The sequence below is a fragment of the Gossypium arboreum genome, chromosome 3 (assembly GCF_025698485.1).
Source record: "Gossypium arboreum isolate Shixiya-1 chromosome 3, ASM2569848v2, whole genome shotgun sequence".
NCBI classification, from domain to species: domain Eukaryota; kingdom Viridiplantae; phylum Streptophyta; class Magnoliopsida; order Malvales; family Malvaceae; genus Gossypium; species Gossypium arboreum.
The window spans coordinates 23118826-23145730 of NC_069072.1; the positions used below are offsets into that span (position 1 = coordinate 23118826).

At 35.9% G+C, this 26905-nt stretch overlaps 2 protein-coding genes across 5 annotated transcripts; one reads left to right on the plus strand and one right to left on the minus strand.

Annotated features, from left to right (window-relative positions):
* The first annotated feature begins 1952 nt into the window (after nt 1–1952).
* LOC108475231 (uncharacterized) lies at nt 1953–4515 on the plus strand. The gene is made up of 4 exons (XM_017777211.1): nt 1953–2304; nt 2401–2988; nt 3064–3131; nt 4369–4515. The coding sequence occupies exons 1-4, from the start codon at nt 1953–1955 to the stop codon at nt 4513–4515; spliced, it is 1155 nt and encodes a 384-aa protein (XP_017632700.1).
* A 15866-nt stretch (nt 4516–20381) lies between these two features.
* Nucleotides 20382–26552, minus strand: LOC108476362 (squamosa promoter-binding-like protein 2). 4 transcript variants are annotated; one of them, XM_017778559.2, is made up of 5 exons: nt 26300–26552; nt 23748–24506; nt 23492–23628; nt 21815–22078; nt 20382–21000 (listed from the first exon to the last, which is right to left on the minus strand). In XM_017778559.2, the coding sequence occupies exons 2-5, from the start codon at nt 24431–24433 to the stop codon at nt 20666–20668; spliced, it is 1422 nt and encodes a 473-aa protein (XP_017634048.1). In that variant the 5' UTR covers nt 24434–24506; nt 26300–26552; the 3' UTR covers nt 20382–20665. The 4 variants fall into 4 exon arrangements, with proteins under 4 accessions (XP_017634048.1, XP_052881555.1, XP_052881554.1 ...); XM_053025595.1 differs by having other exon boundaries at nt 25997–26552; XM_053025594.1 differs by having other exon boundaries at nt 24994–26552.
* Between the last annotated feature and the right edge of the window lie 353 nt (nt 26553–26905).

Here is a 26905-nt window from a genome sequence, read left to right on the forward strand (position 1 = left end):
AATTTATACTATGCATGTTTGGCATGAATATCTTTTGTGGTTGTATGCAAAATAACTGGTAAGTTTACCTTCCTGTTATTCGAACTTACTAAGCATGTTAATGCTTACCCCCTTTTTTTCCCTGTTTTACAAAGCTCGTGGACTCGTGAATATTAAAAGACGATTGGAGTATTGTCAACACTATCAGCTCATTTTGATGTAGGTTGTAACTTACTAATTGTGCATGTTGGTGTTTAAATGTTCATGAGATGGTTAAATGAGGTATATCATGAATGGACATGTGGAATGTGGCCAACTCATTTGAAGATGGCTAGGTCATAATTGGCCATGAGTTATAAAATGAGCCAAGTCTAAATGTGTTTGATGATATGGTAATCCTTAATACAAAGAAGATGATCTAGCATGTGTAAAAGCAATGAGATGAGGTTAACATGTAATAGACCATTGAAGGTAGTCATTGGGCATATTTAGGACCTATTAAATGCCATAGAAGTTCACAGATGTGTGTGGATGTTGAGGGTGACCATTGGCTTAGATTGGAGCCTCTAAAAAGGTCCACACGAGTAGACACACGGACGTGTGTCTAGGCCGTGTGTCCCCTGCACCTAAAATTTTTAAGTCAGCATGTATGGTAGTAAACACACGGGCAGAGACACGGCCGTGTGTCTCAATTGTGTGGAGGACACAGCCTAGCACACGGGCATTTGTCTTGACCGTGAGCCCCTAAATGCATGATGACGTCATAAACAGAATGCTCAGGTTTTTGGACACGGGCGTGTCTAGGCCTTGTGAAGGACACGAGCGTGTGCTCGGCAGTGTAAAAACCCCTGTAGGTTCGAAATGGAAAATAAATTCAATTAATTCCCCACGAGTAAGGGATACGGGCGTGTTCCAAGCACACGCGTGTGTGCATTACCTCCACATGGGCATGTGAGGCTTAAACCTAAAAATTTTTCTACGATTTTCTTAAGCTCTCGGTTTAGTCTTAAGCCACTCTTTACGCATGTTTTAGGTCTCGTAGGCCCATAATAGGGACACTATGAATATGTTTGAATGATTTTAATTTGGAACGAAATTTTATAGCTTGTGATTTTTCAGAAATGCCATGTTTGTGTATGGTAATGCCCCGTACCTTGTCCCAGTCTCTGGTACGGGTAAGGGGTGTTACATTTAGTGGTATCAGAGCTACAGTTTAGTCGGTTCTAAGACTAATGTAGCATGTATTGAGTATAGCTATACATGCTATTGTATAAGTTATGATAGTATGACATCTCCTAACTATTTTTAATTATATTTGAATATAGTAAATGTCTTCCAATCAAGCTCAAGATGAGTCCGAGGGAGCTAAGAGCCATGCTCCAGCTTCTGTTCAACAAGCTACTACTAGTAGTAGTAGACGGCCTATGTCTGAAAGCTGAGAAGAGGCAAGAGTTGCCTTCTTTGAGATGGTGGATGAATGGTTTGGGGATTACGTGAAAAACTGGCCCAATATACCATGACCTCCTTCGTCCCCTGCTCGAATTGAGGGAGAAGTGCCATAAGGTATGGCACCCGTGAGAATTGGTAAAGCCCAGTCAACAAACTTAGAAAATATGGGGCTGAAGAGTTTAGAGCTAAGGTTGGTGATGATGTTGAATGAGCCGAGTTCTGGCTCGAGAACACTACGCGAGTTTTGGACGAGTTGTCATGTACACCTGAGGAGTGTTTAAAGTGTAATGTATCTCTTCTAAAAGATACTGCATATCACTGGTGGAAGACTATATCTTCAGTGGTACTGAAGGAAGATATTACATGAGACTTCTTCGTTTAAAAAGAAATATATTAGTCAAAGATTTTTAGACTCGAAACGAAAAGAATCACTAGAACTCAGGCAAAGAAATAAGACCGTGTCAAAATATAAGAGGGAATTCGTAAGGTTAAGTCAATATGCCACATAATGGGTCTAATCAGAGATGGAAATGTGTAAGTGCTTCGAGGAAGACTTGAATATGGAAATTAAGTTGTTGATCGGGATCCTTGAGATAGGAGAATTTACAGCACTGGCTGATTGGGCTAAGAAGGCTGAAGAGCTAAACAATGAAAGAAAGAAAGCAAAGAGAGAGGCTCAAATTTCGAATAAGAGATCTAGTGGCAGAACACACTCTTTTCCCACAAAGAAATCGAAGAGTCAACAAGAGCGCTCCACTGCATCGGTGGGATATTCGGGCAGAACAAGAAGCTCTAAGCTTCACAACCCGAAGTCTTCCTCCCTCAAGGTAACTAGTGTGGGAAGTGCGGATGATCAAAAGTCGAGGTGTGAAAGCTGTAATAAATTCCACTTTGATGAGTGTTGAAAGAGGAGTGGTGCATGCTATAGATGTGGTTCTCTTGACCACTTCCTTAAAGAATGCCCGAAATGAGTTGATAAAGAGGTGGATCTAGCCCCAAAGTCTAATGCTCCTAATTCCCGAGGTAGACCACCCCGACATTTTGGAAGTGAAAATGGCAGTCGAAATGTTGCCAATGACACAATAGCAAAACTAGAGACTCGGGCCCCGGTGAGAACTTACACGATACGCGCTAAAGAGGAAACTTCTGCTCCTGCTGTCGTTACGGGTACATTCTCTCTTCATGATGTATATGTTATTGCCTTGATTGACCCAGGATCGACCCATTCGTATATTTGCATGAAATTGGCATCTAGTATGAATATGTCAATAGAACCTACGGAGTTTGTGATTAAGGTGTCAAACCCTCTAGGCAAGTCTGTCTTAGTAGATAAGGTTTGTAAGAATTATCCTTTAACGATCCAAGGTCATTGTTTTCCAGCTGATCTTATGCTTTTGCCCTTCAATGAATTTGACGTAATAGTTGGCATGAATTGGTTGACCCTCCACGATGTGATAGTAAATTGTGGTAATAAGTATATTGAATTGAAATGTTCAAATGGTCAAGATCTCCGAGTCGATTCAAGCAAGTTGAATACCGGATGTGATTTCTTCAATGAAGGTTCAAAGGTATATGAGAAAAGGATATGAAGCCTACCTTGCTTTCGTGTTGAATACTAAAGAATCTGAGTTGAAGTTGGAATCAGTACCGATAATCCGGATGTGTCTCCAGAAGAATTGCCCGGATTACCTCCTGTCAGAGAGGTAGAATTTGGTATTGAAATAGTGCCGGGAATAACACCCATTTCTATTGCCCCGAATAGGATGGCACAACTGAGATGAAAGAGTTAAAAGCACAGTTGCAAGAATTGACCGATAAAGGGTTCATAAGACCAAGCTTTTCTCCCTAGGGTGCTTCCGTATTATTTGTTAAGAAGAAAGATGGTTCGATAAGACTATGTATAGATTACTGACAACTCAACAAGGTAACCATCGAGAACAAGTATCAGTTGCCAAGAATTGATAACTTGTTTGATCAATTGAAGGGAGCCACTGTGTTTTCTAAGATAGATCTAAGATCCAGCTACTACCACTTGCGAGTAAAAGAGTCAGATGTACCTAAGACTGCTTTCAGAACGAGGTATAGCCATTATGAATTTCTTGTAATGCCTTTTGGGTTGACAAATGCACCGGCTGTATTTATGGACTTGATGAATAGGATATTCCGGCCATACTTAGACAAGTTTGTTGTTGTGTTTATTGATGACATCCTGATTTATTCCAAGGATGAGACTGAGCATGCGAAACATCTGAGAACGGTTTTACAGATCTTACGAGACAAACAGTTGTATGCTAAATTTAACAAGAGTGAGTTTTGGCTCCTATAGGTTGGATTCCTCAGTCACATTGTGTTTGGTGATGGCATCTGAGATGATCCAAATAAGATATTTGCTATCATTGAGTGGAAGCTGTCAAAGAACATAACCGAAGTTAGAAGCTTTTTGGGCTTAGCCGGTTACTATCGATGCTTCGTAAAAGGGTTTTTAATGATTGCGACTCCTCTGACGAGATTGCTGCAAAAAGATGTTTGTTTAAGTCGTCAGAGAAGTGTCAGTAGAGTTTTGAGAAATTGAAGACATTACTGACCGAAGCTCTAGTTTTAGTGCAACCCAAACCGGGAAAAGAATTTGTGGTCTATAGTGACACACCCTTAAATGGACTGGGTTACGTACTTATACAGGAGGGCAAAGTGGTAGCATATGCTTCGAGGCAACTAAAGCCACACGAGAAAAATTATCCAACACACGACTTGGAGCTAGCTACCATTGTATTTGCCTTGAAGATTTGGAGAAACCATTTGTATGGTGAAACTTGCCGTATATTCACAGATCACAAGAGTTTGAAGTATTTGCTAACTTAAAAGGAATTAAATCTGCGACAACGTAGATGGTTAGAATTAATTAAAGATTATGAGCTGATAATTGATTACCACCCGGGAAAGGCAAACGTAGTCGCCGATGCCTTGAGTGGGAAGTCCTTGTTTGCATTAAGGGCTATGAATACGCATTTGGCGTTATCTAATGATGGTTCAGTTTTGGCTGAGTTAAGAGCCAGACCGACATTTCTCCAAGAAGTTTGCACAGCTTAGATCAATGATAGTGACTTGCAGGCCAAGAGAGCACAATGTGAGACAGGCGTTGAATCAGATTTCTGGGTTGATCCTAATGGTTGTTTGATATTTTGAGATAGGGTTTGTGTACCTAAAGATGATGAACTGGTTCAAAAAATTTTGCAAGAGGCACACGATAGCCGATTGTCTATTCATCCGAGAAGTACCAAGATGTATAATGAATTGAAGAAAATGTACTGGTGGAATGACATGAAAAGAGATATCTCTGAATTTGTGTCGAAAAACTTGATATGTCAACAGGTCAAGGCTGAACATCAAGTGCCTTTGGGTTTATTACAGCCTGTGATGGTTCCCGAATGGAAATGGGATAGGATTACTATGGATTTTGTGACAGGATTGTCGTTAACACCGAAAAAGAAAGATGTCATTTGGGTTATAGTTGATAAACTAACAAATTTGGCTCATTTTATTCTTGTACGGACATATTTCTCACTTGACTGACTGGCGGACTTGTACATATCTGAGATTGTGAGACTACATGGGGTATCATTGTCGATCATTTCAGATAGGGATCCAAGATTCACTTCGAGATTTTGGAAGAAGTTGCAGGAAGCCTTGGGTACAAAGTTGAGTTTTAGTACGGCATTCTACCTACAGACTGATGGTCAATCTGAGCGGATGATTCAAACTCTCGAGGACATGTTAAGGTGTTATGTCCTTGAATTTCAAGGCAGTTGGGAAAAATATTTACCATTGGTGGAATTTGCTTATAACAATAGTTTCCAGACGAGTTTAAAGATGGCACTTTACAAGGCATTGTATGGCCACAAGTGCCGGACTCCACTGAATTGGAAAGAGATCAAGGAAAGCCAGATTCACAGAGTTGATTTAGTCAGGGAAACTAAAGAAAAGGTTAAAGTGATACGGGACTGTTTGAAAGCGGCGTCGGATAGAAAGAAGTCATCTGTTGATTTGAAAAAAAAGTCATCGGATAAAGTGTTCTTAAAAGTATCTCTATGGAAAAAGGTTTTGAGATTCGACCGGAAAGGAAAATTGAGCTCGCGATTTATTGGACCATATGAGATTATCAAAAGAGTTGGACCATTAGCCTATTGGTTACCGTTGCCATCCGAATTGGAAAAGATTCACGATGTATTCCATGTGTCCATGTTGCGTAGATATAGATCAGACCCCTCTCATGTGATTTCACCGACAGAAATCAAGATTAGACTAGATATGACTTATGGTGAAAGCTTTATGGCATAAACACGGAGAAGAAGAGGCCACATGGGAACTTGAAGAAACCATGAGAATTCAATATCCGAACTTGTTTACTGGTAAGACTTTCGAGGACGAAAGTCCTAAAGGGGGAGAAATGTAACATCCTGAAATAGGGTGTAACAGCCGATTTTGGGCCTAGTCAGAACAGTGGTTTCGAGACCACTAATCTGAGGTTGGAGAAAGTATTTTATTATTATTTTAAGATTATAACATGTTTATATTAGTGCATGAAAAATTTGGTGAAGAAATTTTAGCGTTTATGAGCTTAATTACGAAAAATAAATCACATAAAGTGCAAAAGTCCTATTTTGATAGGTAAGGGTGTCAAATAGCTAGAGAGCCTTAATTAGAGGTCTTTAAAGGGCAATTAGACCCTTTGGAATTGCATGACTGGCCAAGGGACAAGGAAATAGAAAAGTCAAAGAAATTAGGTGGGTTGGTGACTTAAGTGAATAGATTGAACAAAATAAAAATTTACCTTCATCTTCTTCACTCTTTCTTTATTCCCACCGAAATATCAGCCATTAGAGGGGCTTGGGAAGTTGGAAAGTTTAAGCAACTTATCCCTTTCTCAAGTACGTGATTTTGATAGTTTTCTTAATGATTTTTACATTTTTGGACCCCTTGAAGCATGAGCTTTCAAATGAGGGGACCATTTTGCAAAATGGTTGAAAGTTTAGGGTTTTACCATGAAATTTTTCATGTAATTTTCTAAAATTTTATGAAAGAATATGAGTATTAGATGTGTAATAAACAACTTTTGTAAAGAAGTTTTCATGGAAACCCTAACTAGGACCATTTTACATAAGTTGTAAAATAAGTGATAAATGTGTGAAGTAGTGGAAATTTTGGATTGCTATAAGAGTAAAAAGGGTTCGGGTAGGCTTATGATATGAAGAAATTCGATAAAAATTGATTTTCAGGCATAGGGGTAAAATGGTCATTTTGTGAAAGTCTAGGGGCAAAATGACCATTTTGCCCAATATTGAATTTTCGAGTGTCTAGATTAAGGTGCTAACAAAATGAGTTAATTTTATTATATTAAGAAATTCAAAATCCGAACTTAGACCGGGGGAAGGCCAAACAAGTAGATTAGACCGACTAATCTCCATATTTTATAATCCAAGGTAAGTTGTATGTAAATAATACAACTACATTGTTATTATATGTTTTTGGATTGCTATAGCATGAATTGCTTGATTATGGAATTGAGAATGTATGATGATAATTGAGACAGTAGAATCTCTCATTTAAACCATAGGAAATAAATTGGATATTCATGCCATGACGTATGGGTTATTATGAGCCAGTGTAAGACCATGTCTAGGACATGGCATCGACATTGAGACAAGAGCTAGTGTAAGACATGTCTGGGACATGCATTGGCTTCGAGACGTAAGCCAGTGTAAGACATGCTTAGGACATGTATTAGCTACGAGATGTGTCAGTGTAAGACCATGTCTGGGACATGGCATCGACTTGAGATATGAGCCAGTGTAAGACCATGTCTGAGACATGGAATCAGCATTCGACCCCATGTTTAAGGCTTATTGTTTATCTGGTAGTGTTCCAAATGGTTCAATGGTGAGAGTTATGGTTTAAGTTAATGAAAGAAGTACAACCTTGTTGTGAGTGGTACAGGTACCGATTTAGTATATATGAGATGTGAGCTCAAAATATGCTATATGATTTGTAATGGATAGTGATGAGTAAGTTGTGCTTATGCCTTCTCTTGTATTATGAGCATGATGATGAATGGTAGAATTATTGTTATATTTATTTGCATGCAACTTACTAAGCCTTGTGCTTATTTCCTCTCCTTTCCATTTTCTTATAGTGCCACCTAAATAGCTCAAGGACCAACGAACATTGGAGCCAACGACCATACTATCAGCCGAAGCACTCGGTATAGTTAGATTACTTATTTTGAGTATGGCATGTATAGGGCTTAGGCTTTAATGTTTTGTGTCATTGGGAATTGGCCAAATGTGTTGGCTTGTGGTAAAACCCTTTATTTTGTATAAAGCCTTGAATCAAGGCTAATATTCATTTTGTTATATATACATAAAAGATGCTATTTTCATGGATGAGTATATTACATATGAGAAATGTTGTCTATTGTGGTTGTTTTAGTTATGTGAATCATTCTTGTATTGGTGTTGATTGATTTTGTGTAGGTTATGTGAGTAAGACTGACAAAGAGGCTTGGTAGATAGCCTTATTTTTGCCCATGCAGGTAGACACACAAGCATATTTCTAGGCCGTATGTGACACACGGTATGCCCCACAGGCGTGCGATATGGCCGTGTGTCTCTTGCACATAAAATTCGCAAGTCAGTATGTATGGTAGTAAATATACGGGCAGAGACACAGCGTGTGTCTCAGCCGTGTGAAGGACACAGCCACACGAGCGTGTGCCTTGGCCGTGTGACCCTTAAGAATTGCTGACATCAGAAACAGAATGTCCAGGTCTTTGCACAAGGGCTAAGACAAGGGCGTGTCATGGTCGTGTGAGGGACATGGGCCATGGATACGGGTGTGTGCCAGGCCGTGTGAAAACCCCTGTAGGTTCGAAATTGAAATTAATTCCAGACAGGTAAAGGACACGGGAGTGTCCCTATATGCTTAGGCCGTGTGAGCCACATGGGCCAACAGCACGACCATGTCGAATTGGCCACACAGGGGTGTTGCCCCTCCTACACGGGCGTGTGCCCCAGTGTCTAGTGTTATTTTTCAGAGTTCGTTGAAGGACCCGAATTGATTCCTGTTGGTTTTTAAATGAATGTTTGGAGTCTCCTAGGCCATATTGAAGAAGTTTAGACAATTTTTTAAATTTGACCAGATCTTGATGATTCAGAAACGTAGGAATGCATGTGTTCAAGGTAGGTAACGCATCGTATTTCGTGTCAGTATAGGGTACGGGTGTGGGGTGTTACATAGGGCCTAGTCGGAATAGTGGTTTTGAGATCACAAATCTGACATTAAAATATTTGTTTTATGATTATTATGAGTTCTAGGGTATGAAAATAAACATGTGTTAAAGTTTCATGAAGAAATTCTAAGTATAAGGTGTCCAATTGGAAATTAGGGACCAAATTGAATAAATTGAAAAACTAGGGTTCTAGAAGCAATTTGCATGAAATTCCTTTGAATTATAAATTAGAAGGTCTTGAATAGCAATTTGCCCAATTTCTAAGTTTTTGGACAAAAATGGGCATGCATAAAAAAATTTAGAAGTTTTGTAAGGAGGGGCATTTTGGTTATTTGGTAATAAACTTAATAAACTGGGAAAAAGAAAGCCAAAATCAGTCATCTTCTTCCCTACAGCTGCCAAAATTCCTAGAGCTCCATAAACTAGGGTTTTCAACATTTCAAGCTCAATAGTAAGTGCTCCCTAGCCCCGTTTTTAAGGTTCTTTATAATTTTGAGATCCTCGTAACATGCTCTATCCATTTCTACCCATACCTCAATCTAAGGTTCATGTTTGGAAATTTACCCATGCATGAGATGCTTGTGTTTTGATGATTTATGGAGGAATATGAGAGTTTAAAGGATGGTAAACAACTTTTACTAGGTAAGTTTTCATGGAAATGGCTTAAAGGACCATTTTGTAAAAAGTATATAATATGCAGTAGAAAAGTGAAATAGAGGAAAATATGGGCTGGTATGAACTTAGGATAAATTTAGCTAGGCATGGGTAACCAAGGAATTTTATGCATTCCATGATACGAGCCCAGGGACTAATTTGTAAAAATGTAAAATGTTAGGGGCAAAATGGTTGTTTTGGCCAGGGGTAAAAATTTAGGTCCAAAATGAATAGAATGAGGTATTAATAATTTATTTTTACTGATATAGACCCCGAGGAACCAATTCCGAAGTTCGACCGTGGAAAACCAAAGGTTTCAGAATAACCGAAATACGAAACCGAAGTAATTACCAAATAAGTTCGTGTAACTCGAAGTAAACTTCGTGTAACTCGAAGTAAACTTTAAATATACTTGAAAATGCATATTTTTAAATGAATGTTAACTTAGATATTGATTGCATGACAATCCATGAAATGTGATAGTGCAAAATAAAAAAGATGACAATTGTCCCGGTTGAATGATAAAGGGAGACTCGATGGGTAAATTCTTGTTTACATGACATGAGATCTTGCATGTGTTGTAGAAAGGGATTTAGTCCACACGGGTAATCCAATGATCTCAGTATAGTAAGGATCTAGCCCGGACGGGTGTTCCTTAAGTGATCAATCCTCCCGATGAATATATGTGCATTGTGGATTTAGCCCGGATGGGTAATACGATTAAGGATTGAAGTTAGCCTGGACTAGCATTTCAGATCCGAGCATATTGGAGTAATTATTGTTGTAAGGGATTTAGCCTAGAATGGTAATCCCGACAATACTCCTTGAATTTATGTTATGAGGGATTTAATTTGGATTGGTAATCCTGCCGTAAGAGTGAGGTTCATAGGAGTGTATATTTAAAATGGTCACTAGCATGACTTGACGGTAAATGGGATACCCATTGAGATTTTCGAGAAATTCAATGGGACTATAATAAGACACGAGAATGGAAATGTTTGAATTGATGAGCTCACCAAAATTAATGCTATATTGCTTGAGAGGAAACTAACTTGAAGATTGAGTGTATGTGATAGTTAATTTATACTATGCATGTTTGGCATGAATATCTTTTATGGTTGTATGCAAAATAACCGATAAGTTTACCTTCCTGTTATCCGAACTTACTAAGCATGTTAATGTTTACCCCCTTTCTTTTCCCTGTTTTACAGAGCTCGTGGACTTGTGAAGATTAGAAGACGATTGGAGTATTGTTAACACTATTAGCTTATCTTGCTTTGGTATATAGACACCTTTACTTTGTTACAATAGCATGTATAGGCTTTTGGTTATTTTGTTATATGTGTCATTGGTTAGCCAATGTAAGGGCTTGAATGATATACCTATTCATTTTGTATATGGTCATAAGACATGACTCATTTTGATGTAGGTTGTAACTTACTAATTGTGCATGTTGGTGTTTAAATGTTCATGAGATGGTTAAATGTGGTATATCAGGAATGGACATGTGAAATGTGGCCAAATCATTTGAAGATGGCTAGGTCATAATTGGCAATGAGTTATAAAATGAGCCAAGTCTAAATGTGTTTGATGATATGGTAATCCTTAATACAAAGAAGATGATCTAGCATGTGTAAAACCAATGAGATGAGGTTAACATGCAATAGACCATTGAAGGTAGTCATTGGGCATATTTAGGCCCTGTTAAATGCCATAGAAGTTCACAAATGTGTGTGGATGTTGAGGGTGACCATTGGCCTAGATTGTAGCCTCCAAAAAGGTCCACACGAGTAGACACACGGGCGTTTGTCTAGGCCGTAGGTGACACACGGTTAGTTCCATAGGCGTGTGGTACGGCCGTGTGTCCCCTGCTCCTAAAATTTTTAGGTCAGTATGCATGGTAATAAACACACGGGCAGAGACACGGGCGTGTGTCTCAACTGTGTGGAGGACGCGGCCTAGCACACGAGCGTGTGTCTTGGCCGTGAACCCCTAAATGCATGATGACATCATAAATAGAATGCTCAGGTTTTTGGACACGGGTGACGACACGGGCATGTCTAGGCCGTGTGAAAGACACAGGCCAAGGACACGGGCGTGTGGTCGGCCGTGTGAAAACCCCTGTAGGTTTGAAATGAAAAATAAATTCAATTAATTCCACACGGGTAAGGGACACGGGCGTGTGCATTGCCTCCACACGGGCATGTGAGGCTTAAACTTAGAAATTTTCCTAAGATTTTCTTAAGCTCTCGGTTTAGTCCTGAACCATTCTTTTCTCGTAGGCCCATAATAGAGACACTATGAATATGTTTGATTGATTTTAATTTGGAACGAAATTTTAAAGCTTGTGATTTTCTAGAAATGTCATGTTTGTGTATGGTAATGCCCTGTACCTTGTCTCGGTCTCTGGTACATGTAAGGGGTGTTACATATTCAAACAAAACAAGCCAAATATCAATAATATTAAGGCTAATATTTACATGCAAAAAACTAAATTCAATTGAACACCAAAGTACCATAATACGAGCCAAACTAAATGGCCATTTCAACAATCGAACATATAGGCCAACATTAGCCAAAATACCTATACATGCCATTATAACCAAAATCAAAACAACTGAAAGTACTAAAAGAGCTGATGGATAGTGTGGTATAGCTCCGAGAAGCTTCCAACCCGAACGAGCTTTTGATGCACTATAAGACACGGAAAAATAACACAGAGTAAGCATTTAAACTTAGTAAGTTCGTATAACTTAAAACATAAATTACCATTTAATCACATAATAGTTAAGTAAACATAGCATATTCCAACATAATTTTTCCAAAGCCTATTCAAATACATCAAACATGTTAGCCATGAAAACATATACATAAACAAATAAACATGGATGAACACATCATTTGATTAAGTTTCATATACATGTATCATCCATTTCAATTCTCAATATGCCTTGTATCAACATTTCAAAGTAATACTCATGTGTATCTATAATAGTTCGTATCGAACTCTTACCATCTCGTATCAGAATAATGCCCATTGAAATATTTAGAATACCGTCAAATACCTAGGATAGCTCAACATAGTGTGCTAAATCATATAACTGTAATCCGTCAAATCTTGTACATGTATGCTCATATAAGCTATGAATCAGAATGCTCACACAAGCTGTAGGTCGAGACATAGCTACACGATGCTGCTCACACGAGTTGTGAAGTATCCGCGACACATATCAGACCTCATACATTGGTAAGACGTTCAGGACTAGCACCCGAATCATGTAAACCCTAATGACATGTCATTTGTATCCTACGAATTCCTAAGGTTCAAACGGGGCTCGGTAGTCATTGTACGTCGTTGGATATGCAACTGATATATAGTATAGTAATTAAAAACACAAGTATATTTCTTTCAATAGTATATATACACAATTCAATTACACGAACTTAACTCGACGAGTAAATATAGATACGGAGACGACTAATCCGAGACTTTGTCCTTTCCCCAATCTAAAGCCGTACGAGGTCTATCTTGATCTATACGGATAAATTTAGCTCAATGCAATATGTATTTTATTCAATTTAGTCTCTAGTTCATAAAAATGGAAATTCATGCAATTCCACCATAACCCACTATAGCCAAATATCAATTAGGTCCCTATCAAGCCCTATATTTCATTTATTTCATAATTTCACCATGTAAATTTTTTTATTTTTCAATATAATCCCTATTTGGCAATTTCATCAAAAATCACTTAACAAAAGTTTTTTTATCTATTAACAACTAAACAATTTCTTCCATAAATCATCAAAACTTATAAACATTCATTAATGGAAAAACCCTAATAGTTTAACAGTTTCACAAATTAGTCCCTAGGCTAGCTAGATTAAGCTACAATGATCCCGAAAATATATAAATCAATAAAAACGTAGCAAAAATCACTCACATGCAATAGGAATTAGTCTAGCTAAAACTTTCAAGCTTCTATGGCTTCCCACTCTTTTAATTTTGGTTGAATAAAGGTTAAAGATGCTAACTTTTTCTTTTGTTTTATTTAATTTTTACTTTATTTACTAATTACCAAAATAACCTTAAGAAATAATCAAAATTTCAATAATGTCAAATCATGTTCATCCACTAACATCAGTTATGATATATTTACCAAATAAGGGCTCATACTTTAAGTTTCTATAGCTATTTAATACATTTAGCTACTAAAACTCAACTTTTGCACTTTACGTGATTTAGTCCTTTTAATCAAATTGAGCATGTAAATGGTAAAATTTCTTAATGAAATTTTTATACGGTACTACTAGCATGCTGTAAGAAATAAAATAATAATAAAATAAATTTTTTGACTTCAGATTTGTGGTCCCGAAACCACTGTTCTTATTTCACTGAAAGCGAACTGTTACAAACCTGGTTCTGATTTCGTTAAGATCAATGGCAACTTTATTGTAAAAGAATCTATGAGAAAATATATGTAATATTTATACTTTAAACGGATTCATAATGGCCAAATAATTTAATTCGATTTTTAAACTTCAATTAATTAATTAATTAATTAATTAATTAATTGAAAAATCATAAATTAATTTTCAGGTCATTTCCATACTTAGTGAGAAAACCACATTTATTTTCAAATGTTTCTCATTTCTATCATTTCTATCCATTTTTGTTCATTTGATTCAACATGCAATTCTTTTCTAGTTTCAACGAGCTAGCAGAGGGATCAGTTGGACATATGTGATTAGGGCTCAAATGATTTCTAATTAAGTTCTAGTTTTTCTCATGTTAATTATAAAATCATTTAGTCACGAACTCATTCCACCATAGTATCTTCGTGACTGAGCTTTCCTTAATGAAATATCATTACAAAAGCAACTTGATCAATGCTCGTACAATGAGTGTGTTACCCTCATAAGATATCCTTAATCTCTTTGGGATAAACTCTCTCTTTCAATATGATCCTATTTTATCTCATGGTAGTCATTACATCTTTCGTAACGACTTGTGGCCACGTTTATTTTTCATCTATCATGTAATACCAATGAGAGGATATCATTTACACATGTCTCGAGCTACGGATTCTACTATTTTGAATGATTCTACATACTGCAGAAGTCATATACCCAATGCACCAACTTTCGATTCCTTATCTATTCGAACTCAGGCTTTTACTTACATCAAATTATATTATTCAAGCATACATAATCCATCATCCACTTAAGATTAAGGTATGCCACACTATGAACGTCACAAGTGAATAAATCCAAAAATGGATTCAAGATCTATTTTGCTTGGGTCCAATCTGATCACCATTAGTCCAGCCAGTCACATTTATGTATCTATCTTCTCAGAGTCATCCTCTCTGATACCCAAGACAAAGCATGTCCCTGATTGGACTTGATAGATGACATATTAGTCTTGCAATCAGTTTTCTCATTTCCAGTTAGACTAAGGACAAGTTTAGGTTCGTCTAATAGTATAAGTCATGTTTCCGTATTATGATCTACCACGTAATACCACTTAGTATTAGTTTAAACATTAGACAACTAGTGAGATAATATTTGCTTCTATTTTTCTTTGCATACAAAAACCACATTAGGATATTATACAAAGAATATTAATGTAATCCATTAATCATTTTATTAACCAATCTGTTTGAAAAAAAAATTACAAGTTTACAAATGAATATACTATACTTAGGGCACTAGATCCAACAACATAGTTCATCATTCACTCAAGATTAAGGTATGTCACACTATGAACGTCACAAGTGAGTACATCTACAAACAGATTCAAGATCTATTCTACTTAGAACATGTCCGATGTATTGTCAATCAAGTCGATCATATCTATTTCTCTATCTTCTAGAAGTCATCAGCTTCGATGCTCAAGACAAAGCATATTCCCAATTGGACTTGATAGACAATATATTAATCTTTCAATCAATTTGTTCATTTTTTATTAGACAAAGTTTTCTACTAATATAAGTTATCTTTCTGTGTTATAATCCGACTATATACTACCGCTTAATATTAATTAAATATTAGATAACCAATGAGCTAATATTTTCTTTCATTTTACTTTGCGTACAAAAATCATTGAGGACAATATACAAAAGGTATTAATGTAATTTTTTTAAATCAATCTATTCGAAAAAAATACAAGCATATATAGACGACAACACTACACTTAAGGCACCAAATCCAACAGCAATGACATGTGAACACAGGTATCAAAGAGTCTAGAATCTCTCACAATCACACTGCTTGTTTCGGAGATTAACTCCGTAGGACCTAGCCAGGATACCCGCTCGATGGCTGACAGACTCTATCACCTGGAAAGTTTCCAGTGCCGAGAATATAGCTGTACATTCATCGACCTCACTCTCAGTGTTGTCATTTCCTTTTTAACCTCCTTGCAGTGAATGTGTCCCACCTCCATCTGATTTGCTTATTTCTCCCCCACTATTGACATCAAGGTTATCAACCTACAGAACATACCTGAAACAATAGTTGAAACGGGAAGATGTCATGTATGCTCCAAGACGAAATTAATGAACTCTACGATGTTGGTGGTCATATGTCCATAGCGAGTGTAACACCCCTAACCCGTCTTTGTCGCCAGATTAAGGTTACAGAGCATTGTCGTATAAATCAGAACAATTAACTTCAAAACATATCAATAATGCCATTTAATATTAATTACCAAACACTCATTACAAACCTAGCAAACATACACATTTGGGCCTTAAATCAAGCCTTCGAAGCCCTAGAAACAGTTCGGGACTAATTTAAAACAAATAAAAAAATTTTGAGAAAAAGTTAAAATTTTTAGAAACAGAGGCCACGCGGCCATGTGGCCAAGCCATGTGACATAGCCCTGATCGTGTTGACATTCGAAGTAGGGCTACACGGCTGTGTCCCAACCCATGTGTCCACTCATGTGTATATTCAAAATAGGGCCCCACGGCCGTGTCACAGGCCGTGTGACAGACCGTGTAGCTCACTGACTTGATACACACAGTCATGTTTCAAATCGCGTACCAGACCGTGCGCAACCTACACTTAAAAATAAAAATGACACACCATCGTATAAACACAAAATTTATACGAACTTACTTCGATTCCTATAATTGCAAAAAACGGAGTTGAAGACTAATCCAAGACTTTAGCTTTTCCCCGATTTAAGTCTGGTTTGTTCTTTTCTTGATCTAACATATAATTTAACTCAATTAAGAATTCCAAACATTTAAAAATCATCAATTCTAGCTCAAACTCATTTAAATGTAAAATTACCAAATTTCCCCTAGTATTTTAGCTTTTAAACAATCTAGTTCTCAAATCCTAAACTTGAAATTTAACCATTTTTAAAATAATCTCATTATAACTGATTCTTCCCTACACTTAAATAAGTCTACGTATTTTATTATTTCACACATTATACATGAAATTTCACTATTTTAGCAATTGAATCTCGAAACGCTAAATTCATTAAAAATCATTTAACAAAACATATTCACTTAATAACTAACTTTATTTATCTAACAAACAACTTCACAACAACATCAATTTCACTCATGATACATCCCTCATCCTTTAACAATTTTGCAAATTAACCCCTGGGCTAAGTAAATTAAGCTAAAACGAGTTCAAAAACATAAAAATTATTAAAATGAGGCTTAAACACATACCATGAATAAGAAAATTAGCTTGGCTGAACCTAGCTCCTCCTTTGTTATGGTTTCACGGTTTAAAAACAAAAAAGAAGAAGAAGAAGAAAGGAAGATGATGATACAATTTTTATCATATTTTCTTAATCTTTAATTTACTTAATTACAAAATTTTCAAAATAACACCAAAACCTATCCAACATCATCCACTAACTTACATTGTGGTCTAATTACTATCCAAGTTGATGAATTTACCTTTTTAAAGCTATTTAGTTCAATTAACTAATTGAAACCAACCTTTGAAGCTTTTACAAATTAGTCCTTTTTACTTAATTAACTATTTAGATATTAAAATTTCTTAACGAAAATTTAGTACGACCCCAATATAACCATATAAACATTAAATAAACATTATAATATTTACTCACTCCTCAAAATCATGGTCTCGAAACCACTATTTCTGACACCACTAAAATTTGGTTGTCATAGCGAGATTGTCATCAAAACATTGAGCCCATTGATACAGCTCCATGCTATTGAACCATTAGTATACATCACGATTCATTTAAGCTTGAAGCCTCGTTATCCTCTGTCCAAAACAGTGTTATTCCAACTTGTACCTTGCATACATATTTCTATAAGACATGTTTTCATTTGTTTTGATTTCTAAATGTATTCAAAAGATAAAAAGAAAATATGACTATTGAATTACCCATGTTCACGACTTCTATACGCCAATGTACATTTTTAAATTCCCTGTGAAAGTTAACAACAATGTGGTGGATATATTAGACGGATCTCCACAGAACACTAAAACACCTAATCACTAGAATTAGCCCCTTTAATCGATCAAAAATAATACAAATGTTGTCTTGTCTAACAACATGCCTTTGCAAGTTCATCAATAAAAATTGTCACAATTTCATGTTCTCAGCCTCTACAATGGCAAAGGCTATCCGTAGTATATTTTAGTTACCTTCTTGTGCAATTATAATAATGAGGATTTTCATGTATTTCTCATACAACCAGGATCCATGAACTTGCACAAGCAGCTTACATTAGAGAAAGACCCTAATGCATGGATCGAATGTCCAAAACAACTATGTAGTTCATTGTACGATGCATCTCAATGTCCATATTGTGCTGTCGCCATCTGTTTAGCCCACCATGCTTTCATGTATAGGCACTCTGTACTGAAATTGGGATTGCATGTCGACAATCAGGACCGATACAAGAATGGTGGGCATGTCTTTCACCAGTGGCATGATGCAGTTACAAATTGCTTTCGTATCAAGTTTTCAATAGTCTTCTGTCATTTGTGCATCCATACATGTACGAGGCCCTACATATTTTCCAATCTCCTCCAGTTGCGACCTCTACATCAATGCAACTCGTACCCACTAGTTGTGACCTTCTGCAAACCTCCAACACTCCCTAATATATAATACCGGTTTAGATACAACAACTTTGTAGTCCACTGACACTTTCATGTTATACTTTTTTATGGCAAATACATATTCTTCCTTATTTGTAAATTGTTGACATACAGCCAACTCTTCTAATTTAAAATCTGTTGTCAACCTGTGACAAGGTATTATATCTAGGTATTCAAGGAACTCAGATGCATGCGCAACATTGGGATCTAAGCTCAACATGTAGGCTGAAGGGTCATTCCGTATGACAATGCCACGAGTCAAGTTCCCAAGCGGAAGGGCATATACATTATCATCACTATCTGGACCTTCTTTGTCGATATCATTTAGGACCTCATTGAGATCAGGGCCACTAAAATCTTCACTCTAGTGATCAGAACCACCATCATTATTATCAGGTCCTTCTCACCATTTGCATCGATACCAATCATCAATGGGTGTATCTGTAAATAGGGACCTAAATTAGGGTTATTATACACATTAGGAGCATTATGTGGATTTTCGCCCCATGTTGATGTTGCTCCATAATCGCACAGTTTTACCCACCCAACATTCAAATCAAAGTCAAATCTGTGTGCAGAAAATTGCCTATTGGCAGACACTCTCGAAACCTCTGTATACGGCTCATGAACTTCATATTATTGATTTAATGAAGTGGCATTTTGAACGGGCTCAGCATCCGCTAACTCAATGGACAACTCATCTGGTTCAACGTTACCAGACGAACAATATAGTGCGATCATGGTCTCCACGTCATCATCCTCTACAAATTTCATCTTTCTATATTTGCACGAATTTGAAAAAAATAGAAATTTGTAGAGTAGTCTGGACATCCTCCTCCCACAACTTCGAGCGATTTTTGCACTAATCTTTTGTTTCATTTCATCAAGTTTTACACTGTTGTTAAACCTCAATCTTATTTGATGGCACAATTCAAATATACAACCAACTTCTGTTTGAAAAATTACCCATCAAAATGGATGTATATGAAAAATTGGTTATTCATCTTCAATACTAAATATGTAAAATAAATTAAAATTAATATATTTATATATATATATATATATATATATATTAGTTCCTATTAAATCAACTAATACTAATTTAAAGCAACAAAAAAATTTTATCAAACAATTTGCATCTCATACTACTAATTATCAATATAAAATAAAATTACATAAAAATAATTACAAACTAATCTTATCAACTCAAACATGATTTTTGAAGTCTAAAATGAAAAGCAAATATGTTGATCTTTAATTTTGATTTCTAACAGCTTTTTTTTTTCTCATTTTGTTAAACAAACTCTTTTTTCTATCTCGTTTTGTTAAACAAGCTTTTTTTTCTTTTGTTCTATTAAACAATAGAAATTGTTTTTTGACCGAGGAAGGGGGCAATTTATAAGGTGATGGTGCCACCTTGAAACGTGGCGGCACCCATTTTAACTGTAAACTTTTTCAAAATTTTCAAACTGGTACTGCCTAACATGTCGATAGCACTATCTTATGTAAGCTAATTTTCTTCGCTCTTAGTTTTTTTTTTTTTTTGTCAGGCTTTTTTTTAAAAAATTTTAACACTAATATTACTGATGTGTCAGGCAGCGTCAAAAAAATATTTTTTATTCCATATCCCATCTTTTGCTGTTTTTAAAAAGGTTATACATGTGCCACCAATGTTTCCAGCAACACAACTTAAAAAATCATTTTTCATTTTTTTCCCACGAAATTATTAAGTAATGATTGATGGTAGAGTTTAAATAGTTCTGCCTGCTAGTGTGATAACACCCACGTTCACTATAAAATTTAACTCATTCTCGTAATTAATCTTTGCTTCATACCCTTTTTGTATTTTTTTTTGTATTATTTTATAACCCCCAATGCATTAAATAATAACAAAATCAAAATCAAATGAGACACGAATAAATTTTTTATTTTCTTAAGTTCCCTGCTCAGCCCTACTAAATCATTGTTAGTCCATCCCATAACATTACAAGGCATTTTTAAGCAAAAAAATAAAAATAAAAAGAAAGAAAAACAAAGGAAATGAAGCATATGGCTTTTACACCCGTGAATTCCAGCTGCACGCAATATTTAAAAGATTAAATTTGACTAAAATAGGATCAGGAAAAGTTACATTATCTTCAACGTGTGAACCTTACCAAGTTAAAAATTAAAGTTTAAGATTTGTGGCAATCAATTCATCTGATTGGAATAAAAGCTATTATCATATGGAGCCTTGAGAAGCTGAAACTCTTGAAGATGGTTGTCACCCTCAACTTGGGATTGAGTTGTCTGCTCTTGTTCCATCTGCCAGTTTTCAGAAAAGGCATATGGAATAGGGAAACTCTGCGAAATCACATTCATCGTGGGCTGAGACATGCTGCTACCACTAACTTGCACAGGGTACGCAAGTGAACCATGTTGTTTTGGCTCACAAGAAACCCAAGACTCATTTGACAGAAGAGAGAGAGCACGATGAAAATCTTGAGTCGTACCCATATTTGAAGCAACTGTGGATTCTTCTACACCTACAAGATTTCACAAAACTTGTGTAAGCTTGTAAATCAGTTTAGTTACGAGACCATATCATCTTTAACAAGCATGAGACTTATCAAGGATCAATAACACACGTCTCTTAGACTACAATATTTGTTTTATCATGTGTCTTCGTTTATAACTTATGTAATCACATTCCAGAAAGGTTTTCATAAAAGCCAAAGACCTCAAGTAGCATTACCCCAATTTCCCATGGAGGGCAGCCATGGCACTTTAATGTTCATGGACCACTCCATAAAGAACAATATTTTTCATCATCAAACACATCTAAAGGGCTACGAGGATTGGTGGTTCAGGGGTATACTTCAGCAGTAAAGATATCATATGACCATTTACATCCTTTAGCTCAAAGAAGCCGGACAAGAAAGGTAATTTCTAGTTCTAACAGTTGTCACCTTGCACTGTCACAACAAACCTTTAGAGAAAAAGAAAAGGCACCCTTATTTTTCCCTCCACTGTTTTATGAAAAATGAATGATATATAAATATATATATGTTCCAAGGAAAATGGACAGCACAATTTTCCATGGATAAAATCTAGAATGTGATAGCATAAATCTGCATAATGCAGACGATTCAAGGTTACACGAACAATCTCACCTCATCAGTCTCAATAGACATCCACTTCTATTCATGTTCTCCTATAAAGGGAGCATTCTTGAGGGCATTTTGTCACATTACTAGGTGCATTTAAAAAGCAAATTTGTGTAGAAGTACATTTGTAACAATAAAAAACCAACTGCATATGAGATATATCTTATTTCCTAGCAAGAAAAACAAAACGAACCTTGGTTGAGAACCTCAACTGTGTTTTGTTTGCCCTTTACAGGGAATCTGTTGGAATCGTAACACCGAGATGTCATGGAATTCAACAGCTGGTTGCCTGGCAGTTGCGGCTGTCCATTTACATTTCCAGCTTTTGTAAGTGCATAACCTTTCGTTTCAGAGGACTTGGAGACAAATGTGCCTTCCCATGAAAAATTTTCATTGGGCCTAGCATTATGAAGAAATGGCACTTTATTCCAGACAAAACTCATCAGTTGTTTCCCATCTGCACAAGCATGAGCACAAGATGGTACCTTTAAGAGATGCTAACAAACAATATTGCATATGACTTCTAACTTTAAGGGTGGAACAGCGACTATATTAAAAGCATAACATCCAACAAAGTATAGTGCTGAGCTTTCCCAAAACTATTTGATCGTGTTAAATTAAAGGAAAAAAATAAAAACACAATATGCATGATTTCCCATAATATCTTGGTGGAAATCTAAATTAGGACACAGCAAAAAAAGAAAAAAATTGAGAAAACCAAAAATCAATTTGAATCATAGTGTTCAGTTCAGGTATTATTTAAATATATTCAGTTTGGTTTGGTTCGGTTCAGTTTTCATTTTACAAGATAAAAAACCACTATCCTGCTTTCATCCAAATAATTCTATTTTTATTTAATTCATAATTAGTTTCTAATTTTTTGGACGAGTATGTGGTACAATGGCAGTGTACCTTTTTTATTCCACAAGCAATCTTAAAAAATTGACATGCGTCTCTTTTTTTAAATATATATATTTTTAATATTTTACCATACCCCTATAGGACACTTATCAACCCCTATCCCTACTTGTGGGGTCTAAAAACTCCAGTAGCAGTGTACCAAATATTTTCCCATTTTTTATACACTATTAAAAACATCATATCTAAATTAGTGAAAGTAAGTTCAAAAAAGTATATAAAAATAATTTTTAAAAATTTTTAAAAACCAAAGATCCGAACTGATTACATCTGATATTAGGTTTGGTTTTGGTTTAGTTTTTAAAAACCAAAATACGACAAGGTAACCGCAATTATTTTCCAAGACCGATTCAAACCAGACCATCATCACCTTTAATATAAATGGCATACAAATATCAAGAACTGCATGATAGGAATTCAAGAAGCATATGCATAATAGACATTTTGGACACTGTAGACTTTATAACTAAGGCAATTTCAGGTATGTAAATTGCCAAATTTTGCATAAACTATGCCTTTTCTATTATATATAATTAGCTGCGAATTCAATAATGTCTATTATAGATTTACAGATTAAAGTGGAAAAAGAACACAGAAAAGCTTGAGGATGCCCCTGATGGTATTATTGTTTTAAAAGAGATAAACATGTCAAGATAAAACTCAGTTAAGGAATCAGTCAAGATATTATTGACATCATTTTTTCAACCAAATGCAGCATATATTAAGATATTGTATTACCATAGAGACCCAAGTACCATTTATTAAAGAACATCTTGATTAAATAAAACAAAAAAAATCCTGATCTGACTTGGTTAATAAAATAACTCAACTCCATAATTTGAGAGGTAAAAGAGAAGGGAAAAAAAAGTGTCTTAGTCTATTCTTGAGATAGTAGCATATAGCAAAAGTTATATGAACAAAAACATATCAAACTTGGGTCTGAAACCATTACCATATGCTGCTGGTGAAGGCCTTGCAGCACTGAAGTGGATTGCATCTGTCTGTGGTTTGCGGCGCCTTGCATTGTGGTCAGAAAGACGCCGGCGGCAGCTTCGCTTCTTTTCATCAAACTCTGACAGAGCATGGAACCTTTGACATCATGAATGAGAATTATGATTTCAACATTCATAATGAGATAGAATCAAATCACTACCATCAACTAAGAAATTCAAGTCTTCAATACTAAGATCATTAAAACAATATTTTACCTGCTACACTGCTGGCAGAACCGGAGCTCCAGACCACCTATAATAACCTTAGGGCTCTTTGAGTGACTTTCACAAACTCTGTGTTTCCGATGGTAATCCTTAGCCGAAGAAAGGTCAAGGTTACAGCCTTCGACTTGGCAACGCAGAATATGTTTTGTCTGACAATTGGGTTTGGATCTCTTTGCAGGGGAAGGGGATGGTGCAGGAGTGGCAGAATAAGATGAAGTCTTTGAATTGCTTCCTGTACAAACATCTTCAAAGTATGTTTGCTTGCCAAGCTTTAAACTGAGCAATGGCTCACCAGAGCCAACTGAAGCCTCAAATATTGGGGAACTACCGGTGTGCTCAACCTTGGAAACCTTTTTCTTGTTGCTAATTTCATGTGGTATAGCTTCAAAAGCCTCCAAAGTAAATGTGGTCGCTTTTACCTCTTCCGCAGATGAAGAATTAATGGATGCCGATTTCGAACTTTTAGACAAAGAAACAAGGCCCAAATCTGATCCAGAACCACCACTACCTCCAGCAGCAGCACCAGAAGAATATAGAGACCCAGAGTCCAGCTCTTCCTCGCCCTCAATATCCCACTCTACCGATCTTAGCTTCCTTGGAATTTCAGTTGGTGTCGCATTTAACATCATAAGGTTCTCCCACTCCCATTGCAACGGGGTTTTGGCACTCCAGTCCATGAGAGAGATAGAACTCACAGAACAGTTCAAACAATCTTCTTCATATAAAAGCCAAGCCACTTGTCAACAGATCCTAAAATATAACCTCAAGGTTTGCTCAATTCATAAAGGAAATAAATGAAAACAATTTCAATCATCCTAAATTCAGTAACCTTATATATGAAGCAGACCATTCAAAGAATCCATATAGGCACGTAGCACGCAAAACAACTGATAAACAAAAATTAATCCCTGCATATCAAGTTCAAAACTTACCTCTAAATCTAACAGCATCAAAGTCCAACCCTCTCTGTTTCTCAGATCTAGAGTGGTACAAGTTAGAAAATTTTCTATCCACTTCAACGAAACAATATTTAGTCCACCCCTTCCCCAAGTTTAAACTAAAAAAGGTTTGTTGATGCCACTTCAAATCCACTTAGCAAAACAATCGCAACCAGAGTAGTAGAGAGGTTCGACTAAACAAAGCAATCACTTCTCAAGCCGAGCATTTTTTTATGCAGATATCAATATCCAACAGAAAAGAGAGCTTAAACAAAGACAAAAAGTATGTTATATTGGACCTTGCAGATTCGAACTAGAATAATAGTAGAGCTTTTTTTCTCATCCATTCATTATTGCTAACGCAAACAAACTGACACCATAATTCCAAACTGTCTCTCTATACGAGTCTTGTACGAATGTAAGCTGATCTTCAACCCCAAGTAAAAACATAGTAGTGTTCCATAAACCTTCAACATCAGCAGTAAATTCCACCACCAAAACTCTAGAAGAATTTACCTTATCTATCAACCCATCCAACAAAAACTACCCGGTCTAGCCTCTTTAACAAAGCAGCTCCCTCCCTCTCTCTCTGCACGCCCCACTATCTTCAATAATTCTAAGAAGCAGTAATAACGTCCAAGTAGAGGAACCCAAAAATTAAATAAATAAAAGGATTCACTTTTTAATCAAGTAACCTAGTCTAAAAACACTAACACTTTCAATAATTCCCATTCGATTATCTGGGAAATCTTGCAAAGTAGGTCCCTGACTCAGACCCACAACTACTGTACAAAACAAAATTCAATGAAACCCTAATCTACCATAAATTCTTGTACCGAAAAATATCTACCATAAATTCAACAATTTACTGATGTATAAAAAGCCATCCCAACAACCATTTTTACTCAAACCCCCACGAAAACCATTAAAATCAATTAACAAATACTATATATGTCAACCAAAAAAATACACAAAAAAGAAATTCTACTCATAATTTTTTTCTCCATACAATATATATGAAGTTTTGCATTGAAACAGAAACAGAACAAACATATAAACTAAAATATTCATTTTTACTAAAAAAAAAAATAGAAAGTATTTGGTCCCCTTCTTAGATATCATTCGTCATATCGTTTTTCCTTTTAATGTTTTAATAAATTCTACTCAGCTTTCAGCCAGAAATACAAGGTAAAAATTAATAAAAAGGAACCCTTTCAACAAACACAAACGCAGTCGTTTCCATTGATTTTCCCCAGAAAACAAGAAAAGAAATCATAACGATAAAAAAAAAACGCACTTTACCTTCTTTTTTTTTTCCTTTCTAAAGTTAAAACAAGTTCACATAATAAAGGTAGAAGATAGGAAGAAAATGACGTTTCAATTGAGCCGCAAAAACAAGAGATGTTTCCCCATTTTTAGAAACTCTAGTACCTCATTATTGCTTTCTTTATTAATCCAAAATGAAATCTCTGTTTTATCTTTCCTATTTATTAACGGCGTTTAGTAAAAACAAAGTGAAAACATATATAAAAAAAAAAAAAAAAAAGAAGAAAGAAAGAAAGAAAAGGCAAGGCAAATGCTTTCTGGTGAGATTGTGATACTTACCGATGCGTACTTCAATGTTGGGCAGAAAGAATAGAAAAAGAAAGAGCAGAAGGATTAAAGATCTTGAAAAAGAAAGGAGATAAGGCACAGCAAGGCACAGCAAAGCACAGCCCACAGCCGAGTCTGAGTCTGAGACCGAGTCAGGGTCTCTTTCACAGACTGAAAATGGAAGGACAAACAACGAAAGAGGTGCTGAGTGGGGCAAAAAATAATTAAAGCCTAGCTTTTTTGGAAGAAATTATTTCCTTTTATTATTATTTATTTATTTGTTGTATTATTACTGCTGCAGTAACTTTTTTTTTAATGCAGAAATTAAATTAGGTAGAATTTATTTAAAATAATGACACGTGCCAGTACAAAAGCTGATTGCATTGCAACTTTTGCAGGTTATGGAGTATGGACTATAGAGTAGTAGTTTTTTGGACGGTAATGAAAGGGTGGCCTTTTTCTTGTCAGTTACAAGTAGCCAGCCCAACTAATATTAGGTCTATTTTTTATATTATCCGATGTTGTATTTTTAATCTCTTAACTGTTAATTAAAATTTTACCTATAAAAAAGCTACGTATTAATAAATAAATTTAATGTTGATCTTATAATAAAAATAC

Excerpts from the sequence above, each read along its gene's own strand:
- LOC108476362 (XM_017778559.2), bottom strand. The coding sequence starts at position 24,433 with ATGGACTGGAGTGCCAAAACCCCGTTGCAATGGGAGTGGGAGAACCTT. Across the intron at positions 23,629-23,747 it reads TTCTGCCAGCAGTGTAGCAG|GTTCCATGCTCTGTCAGAGT; the intron begins GTAAAATATTGT and ends ATGATGTCAAAG. Across the intron at positions 22,079-23,491 it reads GCCTTCACCAGCAGCATATG|ATGGGAAACAACTGATGAGT; the intron begins GTAATGGTTTCA and ends ATGCTTGTGCAG.
- LOC108475231 (XM_017777211.1), top strand. The coding sequence starts at position 1,953 with ATGGAAATGTGTAAGTGCTTCGAGGAAGACTTGAATATGGAAATTAAG. Across the intron at positions 2,305-2,400 it reads AAAGTCGAGGTGTGAAAGCT|TTGATAAAGAGGTGGATCTA; the intron begins GTAATAAATTCC and ends GCCCGAAATGAG. Across the intron at positions 3,132-4,368 it reads GATTACCTCCTGTCAGAGAG|GCAAACGTAGTCGCCGATGC; the intron begins GTAGAATTTGGT and ends CACCCGGGAAAG.